The sequence below is a fragment of the Delphinapterus leucas genome, chromosome 20 (assembly GCF_059928025.1).
Source record: "Delphinapterus leucas isolate spDelLeu-1000000601 "Yukka" chromosome 20, BTC_Dleu_Yukka2, whole genome shotgun sequence".
NCBI classification, from domain to species: Eukaryota; Metazoa; Chordata; class Mammalia; order Artiodactyla; family Monodontidae; genus Delphinapterus; species Delphinapterus leucas.
In genome coordinates, this window is record NC_143148.1 from 5,271,421 (window position 1) to 5,293,919 (window position 22,499).

At 41.3% G+C, this 22,499-nt stretch overlaps 1 protein-coding gene across 1 annotated transcript; it reads right to left on the reverse strand.

Annotated features, from left to right (window-relative positions):
• Positions 1–65: 65 nt before the first annotated feature.
• On the reverse strand, positions 66–20,512 carry LOC115801480 (zinc finger protein 836-like). The gene is given in 5 exon segments (XM_089902535.1): positions 66–237; positions 239–256; positions 7,800–8,932; positions 12,730–12,856; positions 19,196–20,512. Coding segments are annotated over 5 exon segments (1,341 nt in total). The 5' UTR covers positions 19,211–20,512; the 3' UTR covers positions 66–189.
• Between the last annotated feature and the right edge of the window lie 1,987 nt (positions 20,513–22,499).

The following is a 22,499-nucleotide window of genomic DNA, read 5'->3' on the forward strand; positions in this document are numbered from 1 at the left end:
GTGAATGGAGTACGAGGTGTCGGGGAAGAGTTGGTGCTTCTCCGTAACTTGGAGTAAAAGCTTACAGTTCTGTGGGCTACTTAGGTGGGAAGCTAATATGTTTCCTCCTAACAAGCTGAAACGGTTTCAATAAAAACCTTTTTTTGCCAGCAGGTTGCTCGCATGTCGTGGTCGTGAGGCTCAAGCAATTCAGTGGTTGAAAACGTGGGTCTCCAATGGGTTGCTGCGGGGCAGTGGTTGGATCCCGGAAAATTTCCTGCAATTAGAACTAATTTAAGCAGTTTAAGGAAACAAGAGTTAGACTGGCCTCTGTATTACACACTAGAATGAGAAATGAAAAAACACTCCCAGTGTAGAATGGGCCATTTCACAGTGACACCTTACAGAATAGATTTTCCTTTCTATTCTTCATTCAGCCAGGACTACAAACTTAACAGTCTCTTGGTTCCAGACACTCAGAGACGAAACCTAGCACCTGAGGATGGAGGATTAAGGCATATGATAATTTCTGTCACTAATCATTGCTTTTAAAAATGCAATACAGGGCTTCCCTGGTGGCGCAGTGGTTGGGAGTCCGCCTGCCGATGCAGGGGACACGGGTTCGTGCCCCGGTCCGGAAAGATCCCACATGCCGCGGAGCGGCTGGGCCCGTGAGCCATGGCCACTGAGCCTGCGCGTCTGGAGCCTGTGCTCCGCAACGGGAGAGGCCACAACAGTGAGAGGCCCGCGTACCGCGAAAAAACAAACAAACAAAAAACAAAAAAACAAAAAAAAATGCAATACATTTTTTAAAATTGTTATAAATTGCCTTGTTCTTTTTGCTAAAGTGTTTTGCCTTTATTTAAAATCACATTCCGCTCCCACCTCCCCCAGTTTTGATACGTATTTGACTTACATCACTGTGTGGGTTTAAGTTGTACAGCATGATGTTCTGACTTACATAGATTGAAATAATTACCGAAATAAGTTTAGTAAGCATCTATCATCTCATTCTCAGGATAAAGAACAAACTCCATTCACATACTCTGTCCCTAACATCTTTTCCCTTTACTTTTCTCTGTTCTTTAGGTGGAAATATGAAATTCAAAAATTCACATTTCTTACTAAAACTATGATGGCCACTTAAAAAGTAGGTAATATTTAGAAAAACATGTGAGACTAACGTTTCGCTGAAAACGAGACAAAATCTGAAAATGAAAAGGGTTTTGTTCTCAATCGTCACCCTTCTTGGTCATCCAGCAGCCATGTTGCTACAAGCAAAGTAAAGACTAAGTGCTCATGGAGATAGAAGGGGCAAAGGACCCATCACATCACAAACTTCGCCCCCTGGACTTCCTCTTATGTGAGAATGATAAACCTCCAACTTCTTTCAGTCACCATTCTCCAGGTGTTCCTGATAAACAGGATTATTATTTTCTGATGGGTACAGAATGAAGCCTTTCAGAAAGAATCTTGAATTCAAAATTTTGTGGTTTAGGACTTCTCTGGTGTTGCAGTGGTTAAGAATCCGCCTGCCAATGCATGGGACATGGGTTCGAGTCCAGGAAGATCCCACATGCGGCAGAGCAACTAAGCTCGTGGGCCACAACTACTGAGCCTGGGCTCTAGAGCCTGCGAACCACAACTACTAAGCCCCTGTGCTGCAACTACTGAGCCCGCGTGCCTAGAGCCCGTGCTCTGCAACAAGAGAAGCCACCGCAATGAGGAGCCCATGTACCACAACGAAGAGCAGCCCACGCTCACCGCAACTAGAGAAAGCCCGTGCACAGCAACGAAGACCCAACGCAGCCAAAAATTTAAAATAAATAAATTTAAAAAAACATTTCGTGGCTTAAAAAGACTTTATGAAAACATCACTTAAGTGATGAGTTAACAGCTGTTGAGCACATGTTGCCTAGAATTCACACCGCATTAACAAAATATAGCATGAGAATTTATGTCAAATGTTCAGAATGTTAGGTTGTAATGTCACAGGAGTAAGGAATCCAGTACCACAAATACTTCCATGACCATTAAAGCTACTGGTCAATGAGCCTGTGCATTCCAGCACCCTTGTTTACACTGGCAACATGGATTCACTCATCGTGTCAGCCGTGAATGATTCCCTCACTGATGATCCAGCAGATAAAATCAATACCCTGGTTTCAGATAGCTTCTGTTCTATAAGGGACGGTCAAAAATAATACATTAAATAATTCAATAATACATGAAATTTAATGGAATGATGTGTGTAGAAAGTCAAAGGAGTCTACAGAAACTGAGAGAAAAACTGCAACTTGCAAGGTGTCATGATATAAGAACGCCCAAAAATCTACTATAATTGTATATACTAGCAATTTACAAATGGAAACTGAAATTAAAAATATAATATCATGTTTGAATGTTCAAAAAAGAAAAAGAAGAAAAATGAGTAAATCTAACAAAACACTGACTTTCATGAAACAGTAATGAAAGAAGTCAATGATGAACTTTTACTTACATTTACTTATGACATTCCATATTGAATATGACATATCATATTCATTGATTGGAAAACAACATCTAAATGTTGTTAAATTACCCCATATTGTCATACAGGTATAATGCATTTCCAATCTAGATTTTTATAGAACAATCAATATTATTCTAAAATTAATATGGAAAGGCAAAAGAACGAGAAGAGCTACAGCATCACAAAAATACTGAAGTGGCTGGAATCATTCCACATGATCTCAAGATTTCTAATATAGTAACAGTAATCAAGATTGTGTGGGATTTGTTGAGGGACAGACACACAGACCAAAGGAACAGAATGAGGAAAACAGAACCCCACACAGCTACAAGTAACCTTTAACAACATGGGTGTGAGCTGTGCGGATTTATTTTTTTACACAGATGCCACAACAAATTTAATAATAATGAAAACATTTGAAACTTTCAGAGAATTGCCAAAATATGACACAGAGACACAAAGAGGCTGTTGGAAAAATGGCCCAAAGACTTTCTCCATGCAAAGTTGCCAGAAAACTGTAATTTGTAAAAAAAAAAAAAATGCAGTATCTTGAAGCACAATAAAGCAAATTGCAATGAAAGAGGTATAACTGGATTGACATAATAGGAAGTTACCATAACCACAATTATATATGACGATAGTCGATTTAAAAATGGCAAGTTATACTCGTAAAATTGACGATAGATGTTGTGTGGTTGAAGGATTTAAATAACTTGGCTTATTAGAGTAGCAAAATGGTTAAGATACCTCTCTTTGAAGCCAGTCAACATGGATTCAATTCCTGATTTACCCACTTGCTGGGATGGGACTAAATAAGTCTTTAAACCTGTAATTGTGCCAAGCTGCTTCATTCATGAAATATTAAACAACAGTACTTTTCTTCAGAGATGAAAATCCAATATCTTATTATGCATAAAGCAATAATAACAGTGACTCTCACTAATCAAAATCAAGAACTTATCAAAGAAAAATATATCATTTGGGGATGGGAAGAAACTCTAAGTGGAGGATATCAGGTGTCAGTTGTCATGCTAAACAGAACAAATCTTTTCTCTGTAAGATCCTCTGGCAATGAATGTGAATACATCACTGGGAAAGGACAGAATGATTTCCAGGAATTTGGCAATGGGGATTATCTCCTTGTCACAGACTATACTTGGATTCTTTCGATCTTTCTTTCTTACGTATCATGATATTTTCATTCTCTTCACTGCATGCTTCTTTAGCTCCACACACTTGCTTTTCAAGCACCTAACCACAGCCAACTCTTAGAAAAAAAGTTTTCATGGCACCATTTTGCCATTTCAGTTCTTTCATTGAACTAAAGCCCCGAAATAACTCTTTCATCATGTTTACAGTACACCTACTTTGTGTCATTGCTTATATGCATTATCACATCACAAAAGTCCCAAAACAACCCACTGATTTATACACCCCTTGTTGCAAATCAAGGGAAATATGCAAGGGAGGAAATAATAATGCAAAAACAAAAAGTGTATAAAAAACCTTTTACTATACTAGAAAATTAATGATGGAACATACTGCTTAATACTGTAATTTGAAATACAAATTTTAATAGTCTTTGGATAATTCTCTAGTAAATTGTTTAGTTACATCATCAACTAAGCATTTCTAGACATTAATTTTTAGTAAACTAGTATAAAGATATCTTAGACAACTTATCTAAATAAAATCTTTACAGCATTTCCAAAAACCAAGTTGATTTTTTTATTTTTTTTTTGGTGATGCTGCTTAGCTTGTTGGATCTCAGTTCCCTGACCAGGGATTGAACCTGGGCCACAGTAGTAAAAGCCCTGAATCCTAACCCCTAGATCACCAGGGAACTCCCTACATTCTTTTTTATATTCTTTTCCATTACAGTTTAACCCAGAACATTGAACATAGTTCCCTGTGATCTACAGTAGGACCTTGTTGTCCATCCATTCTATATATAATAGTTTGCATCTACTAACCCCAAACTTCCGGTCCATCCCTCCCCTACCTCTCCTCCCCCTTGGCAACCACAAGTCTATTCTCTATGCCTGTAAGTCTGTTTCTGCTTCATAGATAGGTTCGTTTCGGTCGCATTTTATTTTTTTATTTTTTATATTTTTTGCTCCACTGCTTGGCTTGCGGGATCTTAGTTCCCGGACGAGGGATCAAACCTGGGCCGCCGCAGTGAAAGCGCCAAGTCCAAACCAATGGACTGAGGAGGAATTCCCTGTGTCATATTTCAGATTCCATAGATAAGTGATATCATATGGTATCTGTCTTTCTCTTCCTGACTTTCTTCACTCAGTGTGATAATGTCTAGCTCCACCCATGTTCCCCAAAATGGCATTATTTCATTCTTTTATGGCTGAGTAGCATTCCAGTGTATACGTGTACCACATATATCCATTCATCTGTCCACATCCATTTTTTAGCAGCCGGACCAAAAATAAAATAAAATAATCCAACTTGAACAATGGAATGTACATGTGGTGCAGGAAAAGAAATGAAATAAATTAGTAGCATAAAGAAAAGTGTGGTCTTTCCTAACCAAGAAAACAGGATTTTCAAGAGTAAACGTGCAGTGTTTTATTTTTTATTTATTTATTTTTACATCTTTATTGGAGTATAATTGCTTTACAATGTTGTGTTAGTTTCTGCTTTATAACAAAGTGAATCAGTTATACATATACATATGTTCCCATATCTCTTCCCTCTTGCGTCTCCCTCCCTCCCACCCTCCCTATCCCACCCCTCCAGTGTTTTATTAAAGAGTCTCACATCATTTTTTGATGTTTGCCTACTTACAACTATATATTAAGATTCACCATAACCTCTCCTTATTTGGCCTATGTGGTGAAGAAGATCAAGTCTGAGGGCTTCCTTCTTTGATACCAACTGGAAGTTCAAACCATAACTAGTTAGCCTTCCCTAAGCCCGATCCAGGAATCACCTTAATACATCAAGTCATTAATCATTCCCTGTTATGTCAAACCATTTTTTGAACACCTTGGTATTCTTCCCTGTCCCCCTAGAAAGCGGAATTACATAACAAACATTCTCATAACACTTCAACATTAATATCAATCTAAATGACCAAACTAGCCTTTGCGTGGAGTTCCACCCTATCCCAGTAAATAGCCACAAGTGCAAACTAGCAACAACAAAAAACTGTTTTGGTGGTGATATGTGAAATTTCTAGTTTATCTATCAAGCAAAAATCTTCCCATTGTATATTGTTTAGTGTTAATACTCAGGAACATTGTTATTTTCAAATTATTTTACTGAGCGGTTCAAGGACAAAAGTGAAACTGGATGATTTTAAATTTTTCTAATATTTTTTATGTGCTTCTATGTTCCTATTTTTCCTTCATGTAAATCAAGGTGCACAATGTTAGATTTACTGGGCACAAAAAAGATCATGAAGAAATACATTCATACACCGCATATTCATGAATAGGGATGAGGTTGCACACACATTCACAAGGTGGACTCACTTGCCCCCAAGACAGAAAACCAAGAAGTAATTGCAGTTTCACCCCTCGCAGGAATGTCACCTTAAACCAATCACTCTGGAGTTTCCTGAACACTAGTGAGGTAATCTGCAGGATAAGACTAAGACTTTGGTGCTACTTTCCCCCAAAAAAGGTAACCTTGCCTGAAAGAACCTTTTCTTTTACTAATGACATTCTTATCCCACCAAGTTACTGCCTATAAAAGCCTTCCAATTTGTACAGCAACGTTTAGGACCTCTTTAATTTCTAGGTGGGATACAGCCCAATTCATGAATCATTCAATACAACCAATCAGATCTTTAAATTTACCCTGTTCAATTTTTGCACGTCAATAAAATACAGAGTCTGAAATAAACTGCTATGCTACTTGCATTATAGCCATCTGAATATTCTGGAATAGAGTGGAGGGAATAATCAAGTACAAATTATGAGTATATAATCCCCAAATTATATGTTGTTTGATTCCATATTCGAAAGAAATTGCTATAGATTCTTTCCACCCTGACAGCCTAATGGTGCATTCTTAGCGTTTATTGTAAAGCACCAAGACAGGATAAAACTGTGTTGGTAAAAGAAACAGGATTCAACCAGGGTGATGAGGAGTGATTAAATTTTATCTGTGTGGTTTCTCTTCAGGATAAATATTCTGATATCTAGCGACAAGTAAGTAATAATTTGAAACATTGCCATATTTATTGCATTTTATTTACTTTACTTTTTTTTTTTTTTTGCTGCATTGGGTCTTCATTGCTGTGCGCGGGCTTTCTCTAGCTGCTCTAGATGCAGCGAGCGGGGGCTATTCTTCACTGTGGTGTGCGGGCTTCTCATTGTGGTGACTTCTCTTGTTGCAGAGCACGGGACTCTAGGCACACGGGCTTCAGTAGTTGTGGTTCACAGGCTCAGTAGTTGTCGCTCGCGGGCTCTAGAGCACAGGCTCAGTAGTTGTGGCGCACTGGCTTAGTTGCTCCGTGGCATGTGTAATCTTCCTGGACCAGGGCTCAAACCTGTGTCCCCTGCACTGGCAGGTGTATTCTTAACCACTGCCCTACCAGGGAAGTCCCTATTGCATTTTAAAGTATGAAGTATTTGGCGAACCCTCAGTTTAAGGCACAAGCAAAAAGCTTTGCCATATTCAGTACATCTGTAATGTCCTGTTGCGTACAGATTATCTGATGATTGATGAAATGTGAGCCCCGAGTAAAGGTTTTTCCCATTCATTGCATTTGTGAGGTAATAATCTCCAGAATGAATTATTTGGTGAATGAATTTGTTGCCTAAAGTCCTGGTCAAAGTAAATACATTTACCTGATATTTCTCCAGTATGACTTTTCCAATGAAGCTAAGATGTGTACACTTGCTAAAACCCTGGCTTAAAGTCCCTCACCAATATGGATTACCTGATACTAAGTTAGACTTCAAAGGACAATAAATGATTTGCCATACTCATTATATTTGTAAGGTTTCTCTCCAGTATGAATTTTTTGGTGCACCTTTACAAATTTTGACTAAAAACTATGAGACATTTATGACATTTCTACGATTACTGTCCAGTATGGCTTATCTGATGGTAAGCGAGGTTTTGCCACAGTCATGAATGTGCATGTTTCCTCTCACTATGAATCTCCCATGAATTTAAACTGTCAGTTTTGAATGAGGACCTTCCCATATATATCACATTAATATGGTTTCCCCTCTGTATTTATTATCTGATGTGTAGTGAAGGTTCAGATGTGAGTAAGGTCTTTTCAACACTCATTATTTTTGAAAGGTTTCCCTCCATTATGAATTCTCTGATGCTTTGCAAGGGTGCCTTTTTGATGAAAGACCTTGCTGCACTCATTACAGTTGTAAGGTTTCTCTCCAGTATGAATTCTCTTATGAACTGCAAGGTTTGACTTCCGACTAAAGATCTTGCCACACTCATTACATTTGTGAAGTTTCTCTCCAGAATGAATTCTCTGATGAACTGCAAGGTCTGAATTTCTACTAAAGGCCTTGCAACATATATGACATTTATGTAACTTCTCTGCTGTATGGATTATCTGATGACGCCTGAGTTTTGAGCCCTGACTAAACGTTTTCCCACACTCATTGCATTTGTAAGGTTTCTCTCCAGTATGAATTCTCTGATGAGTTGCAAGGATTTGTTTTTGATTAAAGACCTTGCCACACTCGCTACATTTGTAAGGTTTCTCTCCAGTGTGAATTCTCTCATGAACTACAAGGTTTGATTTCTGACTAAACACCTTTACACATTCATTACATTTGTAAGGTTTCTCTCCAGTATGAATTCTCTGATGAACTATAAGGTTTGAATTTAGACTAAAGACTTTTCCACATATATCACATTCATGTAATTTCTCTCTGGTATGGATGATCTGATGTCTACTGAGGTGTGATCCCTGAAAAAAGGTTTTGCCACACAGATTACATTTGTAAGGTCTTTCCCTGGGTGCTTTCTGGTATTTTGTCAGTAATGATGGATGCATAAAATCACTCTCATGTATATTAGAAATGTTGGTTTGGACACCAGAAGAAATTCCTTGAAGTGGTGAACATAAGGCATTACTGCTAATAGTCTTGTCAGCTTGATTAAACTCATTAATTTTCTCCTCACTTTTAAAAATATGCAGGTCATCCAGAAAGCTTAAGGCAAGGCTGTTTTCAATAAGCTCAACTCCTGCAGTACTTCTACCATGTCCATCTCTCTTACCAGTGAGATTTTGGTTATGGGTTATAGTCATGCCTTTGTAATTTCTTACCTCAGCTCTCTGCTGAGACTCAAGGTCATAAATATTTTCCTGGACAACCTTGAGGTAAAAATGTTTGGTTTCATTCCTTTCATGTCTTCACAGCATTATGGTTTGGAATACTTCTTCTCTATCAGCGTTTGCTTTTAGATGTAATTTCTTGATCACGTGTATACAAGAAATATCTACAAGATACAAAGAATCATACGTATCCAACACATTGTAATTCATAAATAAATATTTCAAGTTACATACATGATACTACTCTAAAAATAGTACTTATTTCAAAGAGAGTTAAGAAACTACCTACAATGATCTTAAAAACTGTAGTAAAGCAAAAAAAACAGGATTCTTGGGGCTTCCCTGGTGGCTCAGTGGTAAGAATCCGCCTGCCAATGCAGGGGACACGGGTTCGAGCCCAGGTCCAGGAAGATCCCACATGCCACGGAGCAACTAAGCCCGTGTGCCACAACTACTGAGCCTGCACCCTAGAGCCTGAGAGCCACAACTACTGAGCCCACGTGCTGCAACTAGTGAGCCCGCATGCCTAGAGCCCACGCTCCGCAACAAGAGAAGCCACCACAATGAGGAGCCTGCACACCACAATGAAGAGCGGCCCCCACTCACCGCAACTAGAGAAAGCCCGTGCACAGCAACGAAGACCCAACGCAGCCAAAAATAAAAATAAATAAATTTTTAAAAAAAAGAATAGGATTATTTACTAAAGAAAAAGTGATCAGAGGTAATTCTAATTATTTTAGAGCACCCTATTTTCAAACAACCTATGACAAAAACTCTCACATTAAACAAACTGGTATTAGCTATCAAATAAAGTGTATTTTTCCACCATGACCCCAAAGCACATGTCAGTTTTGAATTGGAAAACTAATCTAGCACAAAGAAAGTGAAGAATTTGACAAAACAATTTAATCAACCAAATATTTTTCTAAATACCTCTTATAAAACTATGTACCTATGAAGAAGCATAAAACATTCTAAAAGTACAGAACAGTGGAAAACATAGGCAGAACACTTTAACATTAACCGGAGCAGTATCTTTTTGGATCCACCTACTAGAGTAATGGAAAGTAAAACAAAAATAACGAAATTGGATCTAATTAAACTCAAAAGCCTCTGCACAGAAAAGGAAGCATAAACAAGATGAAAAGACAACCCACAGAATGGGAGAAAATATTTGCAAATGATGCAACTGAAAAAGGGTTAATCTCCTAAATAAACAAACAGCTCATACAACTTAATATCAAAACAACAAGGACTTCCCTGGTGGTGAGTGGCTAGGAATCCACCTGCCAACGCAGGGGACACAGGTTCAAGCCCTGGTCTGGGAAGATCCCACATGCCGAGGAGCAACTAAGCCTGTGCACAACTACTGAGCCTGCACTCTAGAGCCCGTGAGCCACAACTACTGAGCCCACATGCCACAACTACTGAAGCCCATGTGCCTAGGGCCCAGGCTCCGCAATGAGAGAAGCCACTGCAGTGAAAATCCCGTGCACCACAACAAAGAGTAGCCCCCGCTCTCCGCAACTAGAGAAAGCCCATGGGCAGCAACAAAGACCCAATGCAGCCAAAATAAATAAATAAAATAAATTTATTAAAAAAAAAAAACCCACCCAAAAACACTAATTGAAAAAGATACATACACTGCAGTGTTAATAGCAGCACTATTTACAATAGGCAAGACATGGAAGCAACCTAACTGTCCATCAACAGGTGAATGTATAAAGAAGATGTTGTATATATATGCCATGGAATATTACTAAGCCATAAAAAAGAATGAAATAATGCTGTTTGAAGCAACATGGATGGACCTAGAGATTATCATACTAAGTGAAGTAAGCCAGACAGAGAAAGCCAAATATCATGTGATATGGCTTATATGTGGAATCTTTAAAAAAAAAAAAAAAAGGTACAAATGAACTTATTTACAAAATAAAAAGAGACTCACAGACATAGAAAACAAACTTATGATTACCAAAGGGGAAGACATGTATTTCTTTTTTTAAATGAATTTATTTATTTATTTATTTTTGTGCCACCAGGGAAGTCCAGGACTATGTATTTCAAAAGCAAGTTTCAGGGCTTCCCTGGTGGCACAGTGGTTGGGAGTCCGCCTGCCGATGCAGGGGACGCAGGTTCGTGCCCCGATCCGGGAGGATCCCGCATGCCGTGGGGCAGCTGGGCCCGTGGGCCATGGCCACTGGGCCTGCGCGTCCGGAGCCTGTGCTCCACGACGGGAGAGGCCACAGCAGTGGGAGGCCCGCGTATCACCAAAAAAAAATAAAAATAAAAATATAAAAATATTTTAAAAAAGCAAGTTTCAGAGGCAAAATCACGCAAACATAGGAGAATACAAAATCAGGAAGGTAGACTAGGTAGAGCAGTATACGAGTGAAAAAATACAAGATATGTTTGTCAGATATTATAGGACCTTCAGATGGAACCATGCACTCTACCCACAGATGCCAAACAAAAAGCCTGAAAGATGCACATATTCCCCCCATGAGGGACTGGGGATTAAAAAGAGGATCTCGGGACTTCCCTGGTGGCACAGTGGTTAAAACTCTGCGTTCCCAATGCAAGGAGCAAGAGCCCACATGCACGCCACAACTAAAAATTCGCATGCCACAACTAAGGAACCCTCCTGCTGCAACTAAGACCTGGCACAACCAAATTAATATAAAAAATAAAAACAAAATAAAAAAATTAAAAGAGGATCTCTCTGTACACTGTCCTTACAGTTTTCCTAAGTAACAATAACAGAAGATCCAACCAACAGGGCTAGGACACACATCCCTGAACTGTGTGGCAAGAGGAGAACAAAAGAAGTAGACAGGACTTGAGACAGCTCTATGCAGGTTGTCAGGTGCCAGATGGAATCAAAGAGCAGCCAGTGTTTTCCCATCTTCTGTCTGGGTCTTCTAAAAACATCCAATGGCAATGGAACCAAGAAAGGTTCAGGGATTTGTCTGGAGGCATCAGCTCTTATCCATGTGGACTGAGAACTAAGCATCCAGTGGAATAACGCCCTGAAGGAGAGATGAGGGGGCAGGAGACCCCTTTAAAAAAATCCCACCTCATGCTACTCCAGGTCAAGCAACAACTAGTTCACAGGTACAAGATGGCAGAGTGTGGTAGATCACGATAAAGACTTTGCCTTTGTCTCTGGTAGAGCTGCAGTACCACTGGAGGGTAAAAGAACACATTTTACATGCTGAAGGACAACGTGGTAAGTTGGGGAGAAGAAAAATTTCCTCTGAGGGTTCACAATAATAAATTATCTTCTGTATTCCCACAGAACTCTCCGATGAGGGGAGAGTTAACCAAACACTATTAATAACAAGGTTTCCTCTCGGCCTTTCTGAGATCTGACCTATGTTCACACTTTGATACGTGCTCAAAGGCATTCACATCACTCTCAACAGCCCAGCACTCTTTCTCTTGCTACAAAGTGAGTAAAATATTCAGCTGAGAAACAGAAATCCCTCTACACAAGAAGAAAGAAAGGTGATTTCCTGTGACTTTTCCAGAACTCTAATTCTTTGTTCAACTGGAGATTACAAATGAATCTGGAAAAATATTTCAAAAATTCACCCACTTTTCCCCTCCTTCTAAACGCACACGGAACAGTATAAAATGCAGAAATGTAGCTCACTTCCTAGAACTCCTAACTCAAAAGCACAGGAGTAGAAAAATAGGAACGTGGGTATATTAAAAGTTTACCATTCAGCTTTATGAATACACAAGCTCTGAAACAACCCCCGATAAATCATGAAGTGGGGAGATCATCTAAGGAAAGGTAGGATTAAACTCCTGATGCCACATCATGAAGCTTTTCAATGTCTGAGATAATAGGGATTTTGGATCAGTCAAGCAAACAGGGCCTCCCAAGAGGCCCAAAAGAGAAAATGGAAAGATACCCAAGGGCAGAGCCCAACTTCTAGAGGGAAGTTATTCTCACCTAGGGAGACCAGGTTCCTGTAGGTCTCCAACATCACGTCCCTGTACAAGACCCTCTGAGCAGGGTCCAGGCATTCCCATTCCTCCTGAGAGAATTCTATGGCCACATCCTTGAAGGTCAACTGTGTCTGAAATGACAACACATTTAACCAAAGAGCCCTGAGGAGATTCTTATTTTCCAACAAAATGAGAAGAGGACAGAGGAGTAAGGATCAATTCAGTTGAAGTAAATATTCTGACAGATCCATGTAAAGCTATTTGAAGGAAATTGTCATTCTCTAATCTAATTTCTTAGGCTTTTTCTTAACATTATGATATCCCCCATCAATCAATGGATTTTTCCTTTTGTAGTCAATACATAAAATACATACAAATAAAATTCAACAACGGATTGTCTATGCAGAAGTGTTACATATTATATTTTACACACTGAGTGATATTTAATATCTAGGTAAGCTACGCTATGAGTGATATCTTCAAGGATGACAGAGTCAACAGTGGCTTTTTTTTTTTTTGGCTGCATTGGGTCTTTGTTGCATCACTCGGGATCTTCATTGCAGCATGCGGGAGTTTTCGTTGCAGTGTGCAGGATCTTTTGTTGCAGCATGCGGGCAATCTGCTGTGGTGCGCAGGCTCCAGAGCACTTGGATTTCAGTAGTTGTGACTCACGGGCTCAGTAGTTGCGGCGCATGGCCTTAGTTGCCCTGCGGCACGTGGGATCTCACTTCCCCAACCAGGGATTGAACTCGAGTGCCCTGCATTGAAAGGCACATTCTTTTTCTTTTTAATAAATTTATTTACGTATTTATGCATTTATTTATTTATTTTATTTTTGGCTGCATTGGGTCTTCACTGCTGCGCGTGCGCTTTCTCTAGTTGTGGCGAGCAGGGGCTACTCTTCGTTGCGGTGCACAGGCTTCTCATTGAGGTGGCTTCTCTTATTGTAGAGCACAGGCTCTAGGAGCACGGGCTTCAGTAGTTGTGGCATGCAGGCTCAGTAGTCGTGGCTTGCGGGCTCTAGAGCACAGGCTCAGTAGTTGTGGTGCACGGGCCTAGTTGCTCTGCGGCATGTGGGACCCTCCTGGACGAGGGCTCAAACCCACGTCTCCTTCATTGGCAGGCGGATTCTCCGTCACTGCGCCACCAGGGAAGCCCGGAAGGCCCATTAACCACTGGACCACCAGGGAAGTCCCCAACAATGGCTTTAAAGAAAAGTCAAAATCTTAAATTATGATAAGCATAGCAACAGCAATGACTAAAGGTGTTTGCATATTTAACATATACTAAGCCTTACTGCAAATGTTTTACAGGTGTAAGCTTTTAGTCATCATCAGAGCTCATTAGAGAAAGATCTGTCCCCACATTACAGAGGAGAAAACTGTCAGAAACACACTGAGAAACTCAATTCAGGTCAAGAAACAAAGAAACAATACACAAGCACATAAACTAAGGAAGTTTGGCTCTTGATTTGAAGATCAAGAAGAAAAACTTAGGGCTTCCCTGGTGACGCAGTGGTTGAGAGTCCGCCTGCCAATGCAGGGGATGTGGGTTCGTGCCCCGGTCCGGGAAGATCCCACATGCCGCGGAGCGGCTAGGCCCGTGAGCCATGGCCGCTGAGCCTGTGCGTCCGGAGCCTGTGCTCCGCAATGGGAGAGGCCACAACAGTGAGAGGCCCGCGAACCACAAAAAAAAAAAAAAAAAAAAGAAGAAAAACTTAAGTAACAGAAAGAGAATTAAAGGTACACAGATAGAGGGTCACCTGAGAAAACTTAACTTCAAGGAGAACACCACGGAAGGGCATAAAATGTCATTATAGATGTGGACACACACACAAATGCACATAAAATGTTAGTAATCTTACTACTATTTGAACCATTAACATGATAGTGTAAAAAAATAAGGCCAAAGAATATATTTAAGATACAATTGGGGGAGTTCCCTGGTGGCACAGTGGTTAAGAATCCACCTACCAATGCAGGAGACATGGGTTCGAGCCCTGGTCTGGGAAGATCTCACACGCCTCGGATCAACTAAGCCCGTGAGCCACAAGTACTGCGCCTGCACTCTAGAGCCTGGGTGCCACAACTACTCAGCCCATGTGCCACAACTACTGAAGCCCACGCACCTAGGGCCCGTGCTCCACAACAAGAGAAGCCACTGCAATGAGAAGCCTGCACACTACAACGAAGAGTAGCCCCTGCTCGCCGCAACTAGAGAAAGCCCGTGCGCAGCAACGAAGACCCAACGCAGCTGAAAATAAATAAATTAAATAATTTTTTTAAAAAAGATACAATTGGAACTACAATTAGGTATAACACAGACTGACTGAACTACAATTAGGTATAACACAGACTTATGAAATCATGTTGTCTTTTATCAAAACCACAGACTTGGGACTTCCCTGGTGGCGCAGTGGTTAAGACTCCACACTCTCAATGCAAGGGGCCCGGGTTCGATTCCTAGTCAAGGAACTAGATCCCACATGCATGTGGCAACTAAGAGTTCGCATGCCAAAACTAAGGAGCCCATGTGCCACAACTAAAGAGCCTGTGAGCTGCAACTAAGGAGCCCACCTGTGGGAACTAAGACCCGGCACAACCAAGTAAATAAATAAATAAATATTAAAAACAAAACAAAACATAGACTTGCAAATCCATGAACTCATGGACACATATGTAAACACACAATCAACTGGAATGAGAGGAGTTCTCGTGAACATATTTTTCCATCATCAATGGTACTCATGTGAATTTTAGCACCTTTGGGACCATGAAAAAGTATCAACGTCACTAAATGGTACTAACGTGAACAGTGTAGGACACTTAAATTCCAATCTCTATAAAATACCTAGAGTCAAAAATATAAATAAAATTTTATTCACTAAAATGTACACAAGTAGGTATTAACAAATGCAAAACAGTTTGTGTACTCCACCCATAAAACACTGATTCAAAATTAGAAAAGTTATTACTGTTATATACTAATTAAATAGATTAAGAAAAAAATTATCACAATATTAAAGTTTACAATTATGTGTAGAATTAAAAATTTTCACAAAAAACAATATTGAAAAAACATATCATTATTAAGCAAGAAGATTTCAACAAACATCATGATCAGAAGGAAACACCCAATGCATACCCTCAAAAGTTACAGTAGAGTAAAGGGGGATGGCCAGGACGCCTGCCTTTTACCACTGTACAGTGTGCCTGAGCAAGGACCACTAGAGGAAGTAACAGGAGGAAAAACAGAGACCCAGAGTGAGAAACAGAGAGAAAGTAGGTCAAAGAGTAAAAACGGTGAACATTTACAAATCTAAGGACATCGAAAGGCGAAAAGTGAATGAATGAGAAAGATATTCCAGGACTTCCGGTGGCTCAGTGGTTAATAATCGCCTGCCAACGCAGGGGTCATGGGTTTGATCCCTGGTCCGGGAAGATCCCACATGCCGCAGAGCAACTAAGCCCGTGCACCACAACTACTGAGCCTGTGCTCTAGGGCCCGCATGCCGCAACTACTGAGCCTGCGTGCTGCAACTACTGAAGCCTGCGCACCTACAGCCCATACTCCACAACAAGAGAAGCCACCGCAATGAGAAGCCCGAGCACTGCAACGAAGAGTAGCCCCTGCTCGCCACAACTAGAGAAAGCCCACACACAGCAACAAAGACCCAACGCAGCCAAAACAAATAAATACATAAATAAATAACCTTAAAAAAAAAGATATTCCATGCTAAAAAGAGCAGAGGTGACAATCTTATATCAGACAAATTTAATTAAAGAGAAAAACTGACACAAGACACAAAGGGTATTATATAATAATAAAACATACAAATCACCAAGAAGATATAACAATTATAAATATATATATATATATATATGTACATACATCTAACATTAGACCTCCCCGCGAAATGGAGCAAACATTAACAGAAATAGAGAAAGAAATAGACTAGAGCAAAACGTTGAGTAAGAGACTTCAATACTCTAGTTTTACTTACGCATGAAAACAAAAAGAAGGTCAATAAAGAAACAGAAGACTTGGACAACACCATAGAACAACTGTACCTAACAGACATGTAAAGAACACTCCACCCAACAATAGCAGAAAACACATCCTTCGGGAGCACTTGTGAAACATTCTCCAAGACGGAACATACCTTATACCACAAAACAAATCTTAACAAATTTAAGATGATTGAGGTGATAAAAAAATATCTTCTCCAAACACAATGAAATTTGGAATTCCCTGTCGTCCAGTCATTGGGGCTCCGTGCTTTCACCACCAAGGGCCCGGGTTCAATCCCTGGTCAGAGAACTAAGAGCCCACCAGCCGAAGTGGCCAAATAAATAAATAAATAAGCACAATGAAATGATACTAGAAATAAAGAGCAGATGGAAAACAGGAAAATCCCCCCAATGTAGAAATTAAGCACCTCATTCTTAGAGAAGCAGTGGGTCAAAGAGGAAATTATAAGGAAACGGGAAAAATATCTGAATAAAAATTAAAACACAGCATACCAAATTTATCACAGGTAACCAAAGCTGTACTAAAATGGAAGTCTACACTGATAAATACTTACAACAAAAAAAGGGAAAGATGCACACTCTGCACTACTGTTCAAGAAAGTAATAAACTTCCTAGCTAGAGCCATTAGACAAGAAAGAGAATTCTAAGCTACTCAAATTGAAAAAGAAGTAAAATTATCTTTTCTTTTAGGTGACAAGGTTATAGATGTACAAACTAAAAAGGTTCCACAGTAAAACAACTATTTCAAAGAACAACTTTACAAAAGCTGGAGCATAAAACACCAGCACGCAAAAATCAGCTGCATTTCTGTATACAATGAACAATGTCCAAGAAAATTAGAAAACGATTCAATTTACTATAGCGTCAAAAGGAACAGAATATTTAGGAAAGCATTAGCGAAGGAGGTGCTAGACTTGTACACTGAAAACTACTAAATCCTGTAAAAAGAAGTCCAAGGAGATACAAATAAATAGAAACATACCCTGTACTCATGGATTGGAAGACATAATATTCTTAAAATGACCATATTACCCAAAGTGCTCTATAGATGCAATGGACTCCCTATCAAAATTTCAATGGCAATGTTTGCAGTAATAGAAAAAATCATACTAAAATTCATATGGAATCTCAAGGGATCCCAAAGAGCCAAAATACTTCTGAAAAAGAAGATGGAGGCCGTCGTATTTGGATGTCAAAACATATTACAGAGTAATCAAGATGATGCTGTACTGGCAGAAACACAGACACATAAACCAATGGAACAGACGAGAATATCAAAAATAAGCCTTTGAATATATATAAAATGTATAGACAAGGGTGCCAAGATTACGAAGGGGAAACTGCAGTCTCAATAACAAATGGTGCAGAGAAACTAGATCTATTAGCAAAAAGATGAAGCTGTAAATCTACCTACAGCAAAGGTAAAAACTTCTGTGTCATAGGATACAACCCAGAGTAAAAAGACAACCTCTGAGGGACTTCCCTGGTGGCACAGTGCTTAATAATCCACCTGCCAAAGCAGGGCACACGGGTTGAAGCCCTGGTCCAGGAAGGTCCCACATGCCGCGGAGCAAATAAGTAGCTACGCGTGCGCCACAACTACTCAGCCTGCGCTCTAGAGCCTGTGAGCCACAACTACTGAAGCCCACACACTGCGAGCCCGTGCTCTGCAACAAGAGAAGCCACCGCCATGAGAAGCCCACGCAGTGCAACGAAGAGGAGCCCCCGCTCGCCGCAACTAGAGAAAAGCCCACGCACAGCAACAAAGACCCAATGCAGCCAAAAATAAATAAATAAATAAATTTATTAAAAAAAAAAAAAAAAAAGAAAGACAACCTCTGAGGAATGGAGGTAATGAAAGTGATATGAAGAATTTCCAACTGTCAGAGATTTAGGTTGATTTCAAGACTAAATTTGCTAATGGACTAAAACACCCTCTATCACTGATGTCTGTTTCTGAACTTTCCATTCCATTCGCAATCATTAAGAGTTGAAGTCAGTGATTCACTCGTTTAGCTTAATTGCCTTAAAAAAGTCTGAACAAATTGCCCATAATTGGTATGATTTCCAGATTTTACCAGGTATTGTGCATATTAGTATCTGACTTCCAGGTGCAGCATCTTTATCCTTGTTTACAGAAAGCAGACAGTGCATCCAGATGGGGCCCTAAAAAATCCCGGCTGCCCAATAGCACTGACACCACGTCTCTAATCCATGGGTGTGAAGCCCTGCCCAGTGGGGACTCCTCACAAGTTCCAGGTCACTGAGTCATGGGGAGACAGGATCTAAGTGGAGATGACAGGCCCTGAGGGAAGGACCCGGGTGACAGTGAATGTACAGGTGGCAGGCGGGATACTTCAGAGTCAGAGATTAGTGAGTCCAAAGAAGGGCATCTCAGGAAGGACAGACAGAAGAATCAGCTGAGAATACGACTTTACCTGAGAAAGAGCCATTTCTGACTCCTTTTCTTTCCTCTTCCTCCTCTTCCGGGCTTCTTACCCAGGTAGCAATTCTCTTTAGATGTTGACCCTGAAAGTTGGAAACATGCCATTTAATGCTTGGAATCAACACACCTCCTTCCTGAGTCACCACCACACACACAGGGAAGCCCTCAGCATGTGGAACAGACGGTCCTCTGCTGCCCACTGTCCCAGGAGGGACTCCGGACAGTAACTCCCACACACAGACCAACAGGTGAGTTTTCCCACCCTTTCCTTCAGTTCAGGCTCCCCTCCTGGTGAGGCCCTCACGTACCCAGCAGCAGCGGGCACCTCAGCTGGACCCGACGATCCCCTGCAGGTCACAGACCAGCCCTGATCCATCCCCACGCAGAGCAGAGCCCTCACCCTCAGCCCAGATCTCAGCCCTCAGGAATGGGGGGACTCAGAGTCCTGATGTTCAATGATGCATCCGGATTGGAATCACCTGGGGCACCTCAAATATTATTGAGGTTGGGCCCCACACCGACAATATTAAGTGAAATCTCTGGTCAAAGGGTACAAAACATGTATATGAAAAATGCCTCAATGATCTAATGGGAAGCCTGTGTTGAACAACACCCCCAGGAGCCTAGTCCAGCACAGCCCCCACTTTTTTTTTTTCTAGCTTTACTGAGGTATAATTGATGAGTAAGAATGGTGTACGTGAGTCATCGAATGTCGTTATTTTACACATGTAAACACTGTGCAATAATAATCACAATAAAGTAACTTTCAATTCCATCAACTCACAGTAATCTTTGTATCTGTGTGCTGAGAACACTTAAGTATTACTCTCTGGAAATTCCAAGTATATAATAACACAGTGGATTCACTATAGTCAGCATGCTGTACATGAGATGTGTATGTTGTACACATTTACAACTGAATGTTGTATCCTTCGACCAACATCTCCCCAGTTACCACACTACCCAAACCCTCATAAGAACCTTTATACTCTACGGCTCTATAAGTCTGATATTTCTACTTTCCACAAAAAATGTCTGTCTTTTTCTGTCATAATAATGTCATAATTTATGGATGACATAAATTTTCTAAATCCATTCACTTGTCAACAAACATTTGGTTCTTTCAACATCTTGCCTGCTGTGAATAATGCAGTAATGGTCAATGGAGGGCAAGTATTTCCCTCACTATAATGATTTTGTTTCCTTTGGATAACTAGCCAGAGGAAGATGTCATACACTGTTTGCCTGTTCTATGTTTTTTTTTTTTGCGGTACGCGGGCCTCTCACTGTTGTGGCCTCTCCCGTTGCGGAGCACAAGCTCCGGACGCACAGGCTCAGCGGCTATGGCTCACGGGCCCAGCCGCTCTGCGGCATGTGGGATCTTCCCGGACCGGGGCACGAACCCGTGTCCCCTGCATCGGCAGGCGGACTCTCAACCACTGCGCCACCAGGGAAGCCCCTGGTGTTAAAGTTTTGAAAAATTGAGACTATAATTTTAGAAAAGAATGATATGAGTTGATTGTAGAAGACCAAAAATTATTCCAGAACGAAATACTTATTTATAGGAAAGGAGAAATAGAATGAACTAAGATTTATTCCAACTTACAAAACAAATGATACAGAATAGAGAAAGAAAAACTAAATGCATTACACACAAAAAAAATACTTTAAATAAATGTTCCTCTAAAAAGGCACCATGTAGTGACAGAGTCAGTCATTTCTTGCCCCAGGTGTCCTCTCCCCGACCTCTACTCCATGCCAGGAAAAGGGAAGGGCGTGACCCACAACTAAGTGAATCAAGTCACTGTCCCCCTGGCTGAACAGGGATTGCAAATGGAAGTTATCTTCTCATATAAATAATTACGAAATGCATAAGCCTGTAGTCAGCAGGTTTGCAATTCTCATCCTCATTTGTATAATTTAAACAAATTTTAAATGTACTATATTCTAAAACCACAAATCATATATCACGACTTAGTCATCCATATCCAAACAACTCACCATCCAACTGCATCCAGCTCCCACCACCTACCTGCACTACTATGTGTTACCATTTCATTCCGTTTATCTGTCTCCCTAGTTTTCTCCGTCTACGTCTCTCCTCCGCTCTCCTGCTGTTCCTGCACTCTTCTCTATTTCCTCCCTCACACCTGGCCTGCCCCACTCTGCAACCTGTTCCCCCTTGTTCCTCTTTCTCCCCCACCTCCGCTCCCTGTCTACCCTCTCTGGGTTACACCTCTTCTGGTCCCCTTACATTCCGTTCCTCCCCACTCGCCGGCACTTCAGTTGGCGACGCTTCCTTCCTGCTCTGTCTTCCTCTGCTCTTCGTGTCCCCCTTTGTCCTCTTTCTCTCCCAGCACCTGTTGCTCTGAAAGCCTTCGTTCCACCTTTTATCCTCTCCCGGACTCACTGTGTGCAGGGCCTCACCACTGCTGCCCTCGCTCCTACCGCTGATCCAGGCCTCTCGCCATGCTGCTCACCCGGAGATCCGGCTTTTTAAATTTACTTCTCTATTTTATTCGCCCGCTAGTTTCAAGGCTAAATCTATTTCATTTCACTATCTCTTTGCAAGTCCCTCAGCCACCGTCTAAGTTCCCATTGGTTCTCCCTCATTCTTTTCTGCTTCTCAGTTTTTCTATCCCTCTCTCGGTCGCTCTGTCTCTGCTTCTCCTGATCCCCCTTCGCCCCCATATTTAGAAAGATGGCGAGTGAATAAGATGCCCGCCTACCGCAAGAGGCCATTTTCCACCTGAGTTGAACTTGGGACGGAAGAACCATGGGTGTCCACAAGGCTGGCGCAGGTCACGTCCCCCTACGCGGGATGAGGGGAAGGGCTGACCAGGAAAGAAGCCTGTGGAGCACAAGGACCGGCCTGAGGAAACGCGAGGACTGAGGCGCTGGGAGGGAGGGAGGGGGTCTCAGGAGAGGGGCAGGCTCTGCAGAACCCCAGGACCGGGGAGAGGACGGCCTGTCCGGGAGCGGGGCGGCCGGCGCTGCCCTCCAGGGGCCGAGAGGGCGAGGCTGGGGGTGGGGTGAAGGGCGAATCCACCTCGCGGTCAAGAACTTTACAAGGGGAGGCCGAGACAGTTAACAGGTTTTAAGCAGCGAAGTGTTGCGAAAGGTGGTGTGTACCTGGACGGAAGGTATTAAAAACCAAGGGCAAGGGCCATCCTCAGAGAAATCTCTAACCCGAAGAGAAAAGATCCCCGAAAAGATTCAGACCGGCTAAATGTGAATTTACCTGGGGTAAATTCAGGGGCGGGTGTGGGGATTTTAGGTCCGTAGTCACTCACAAG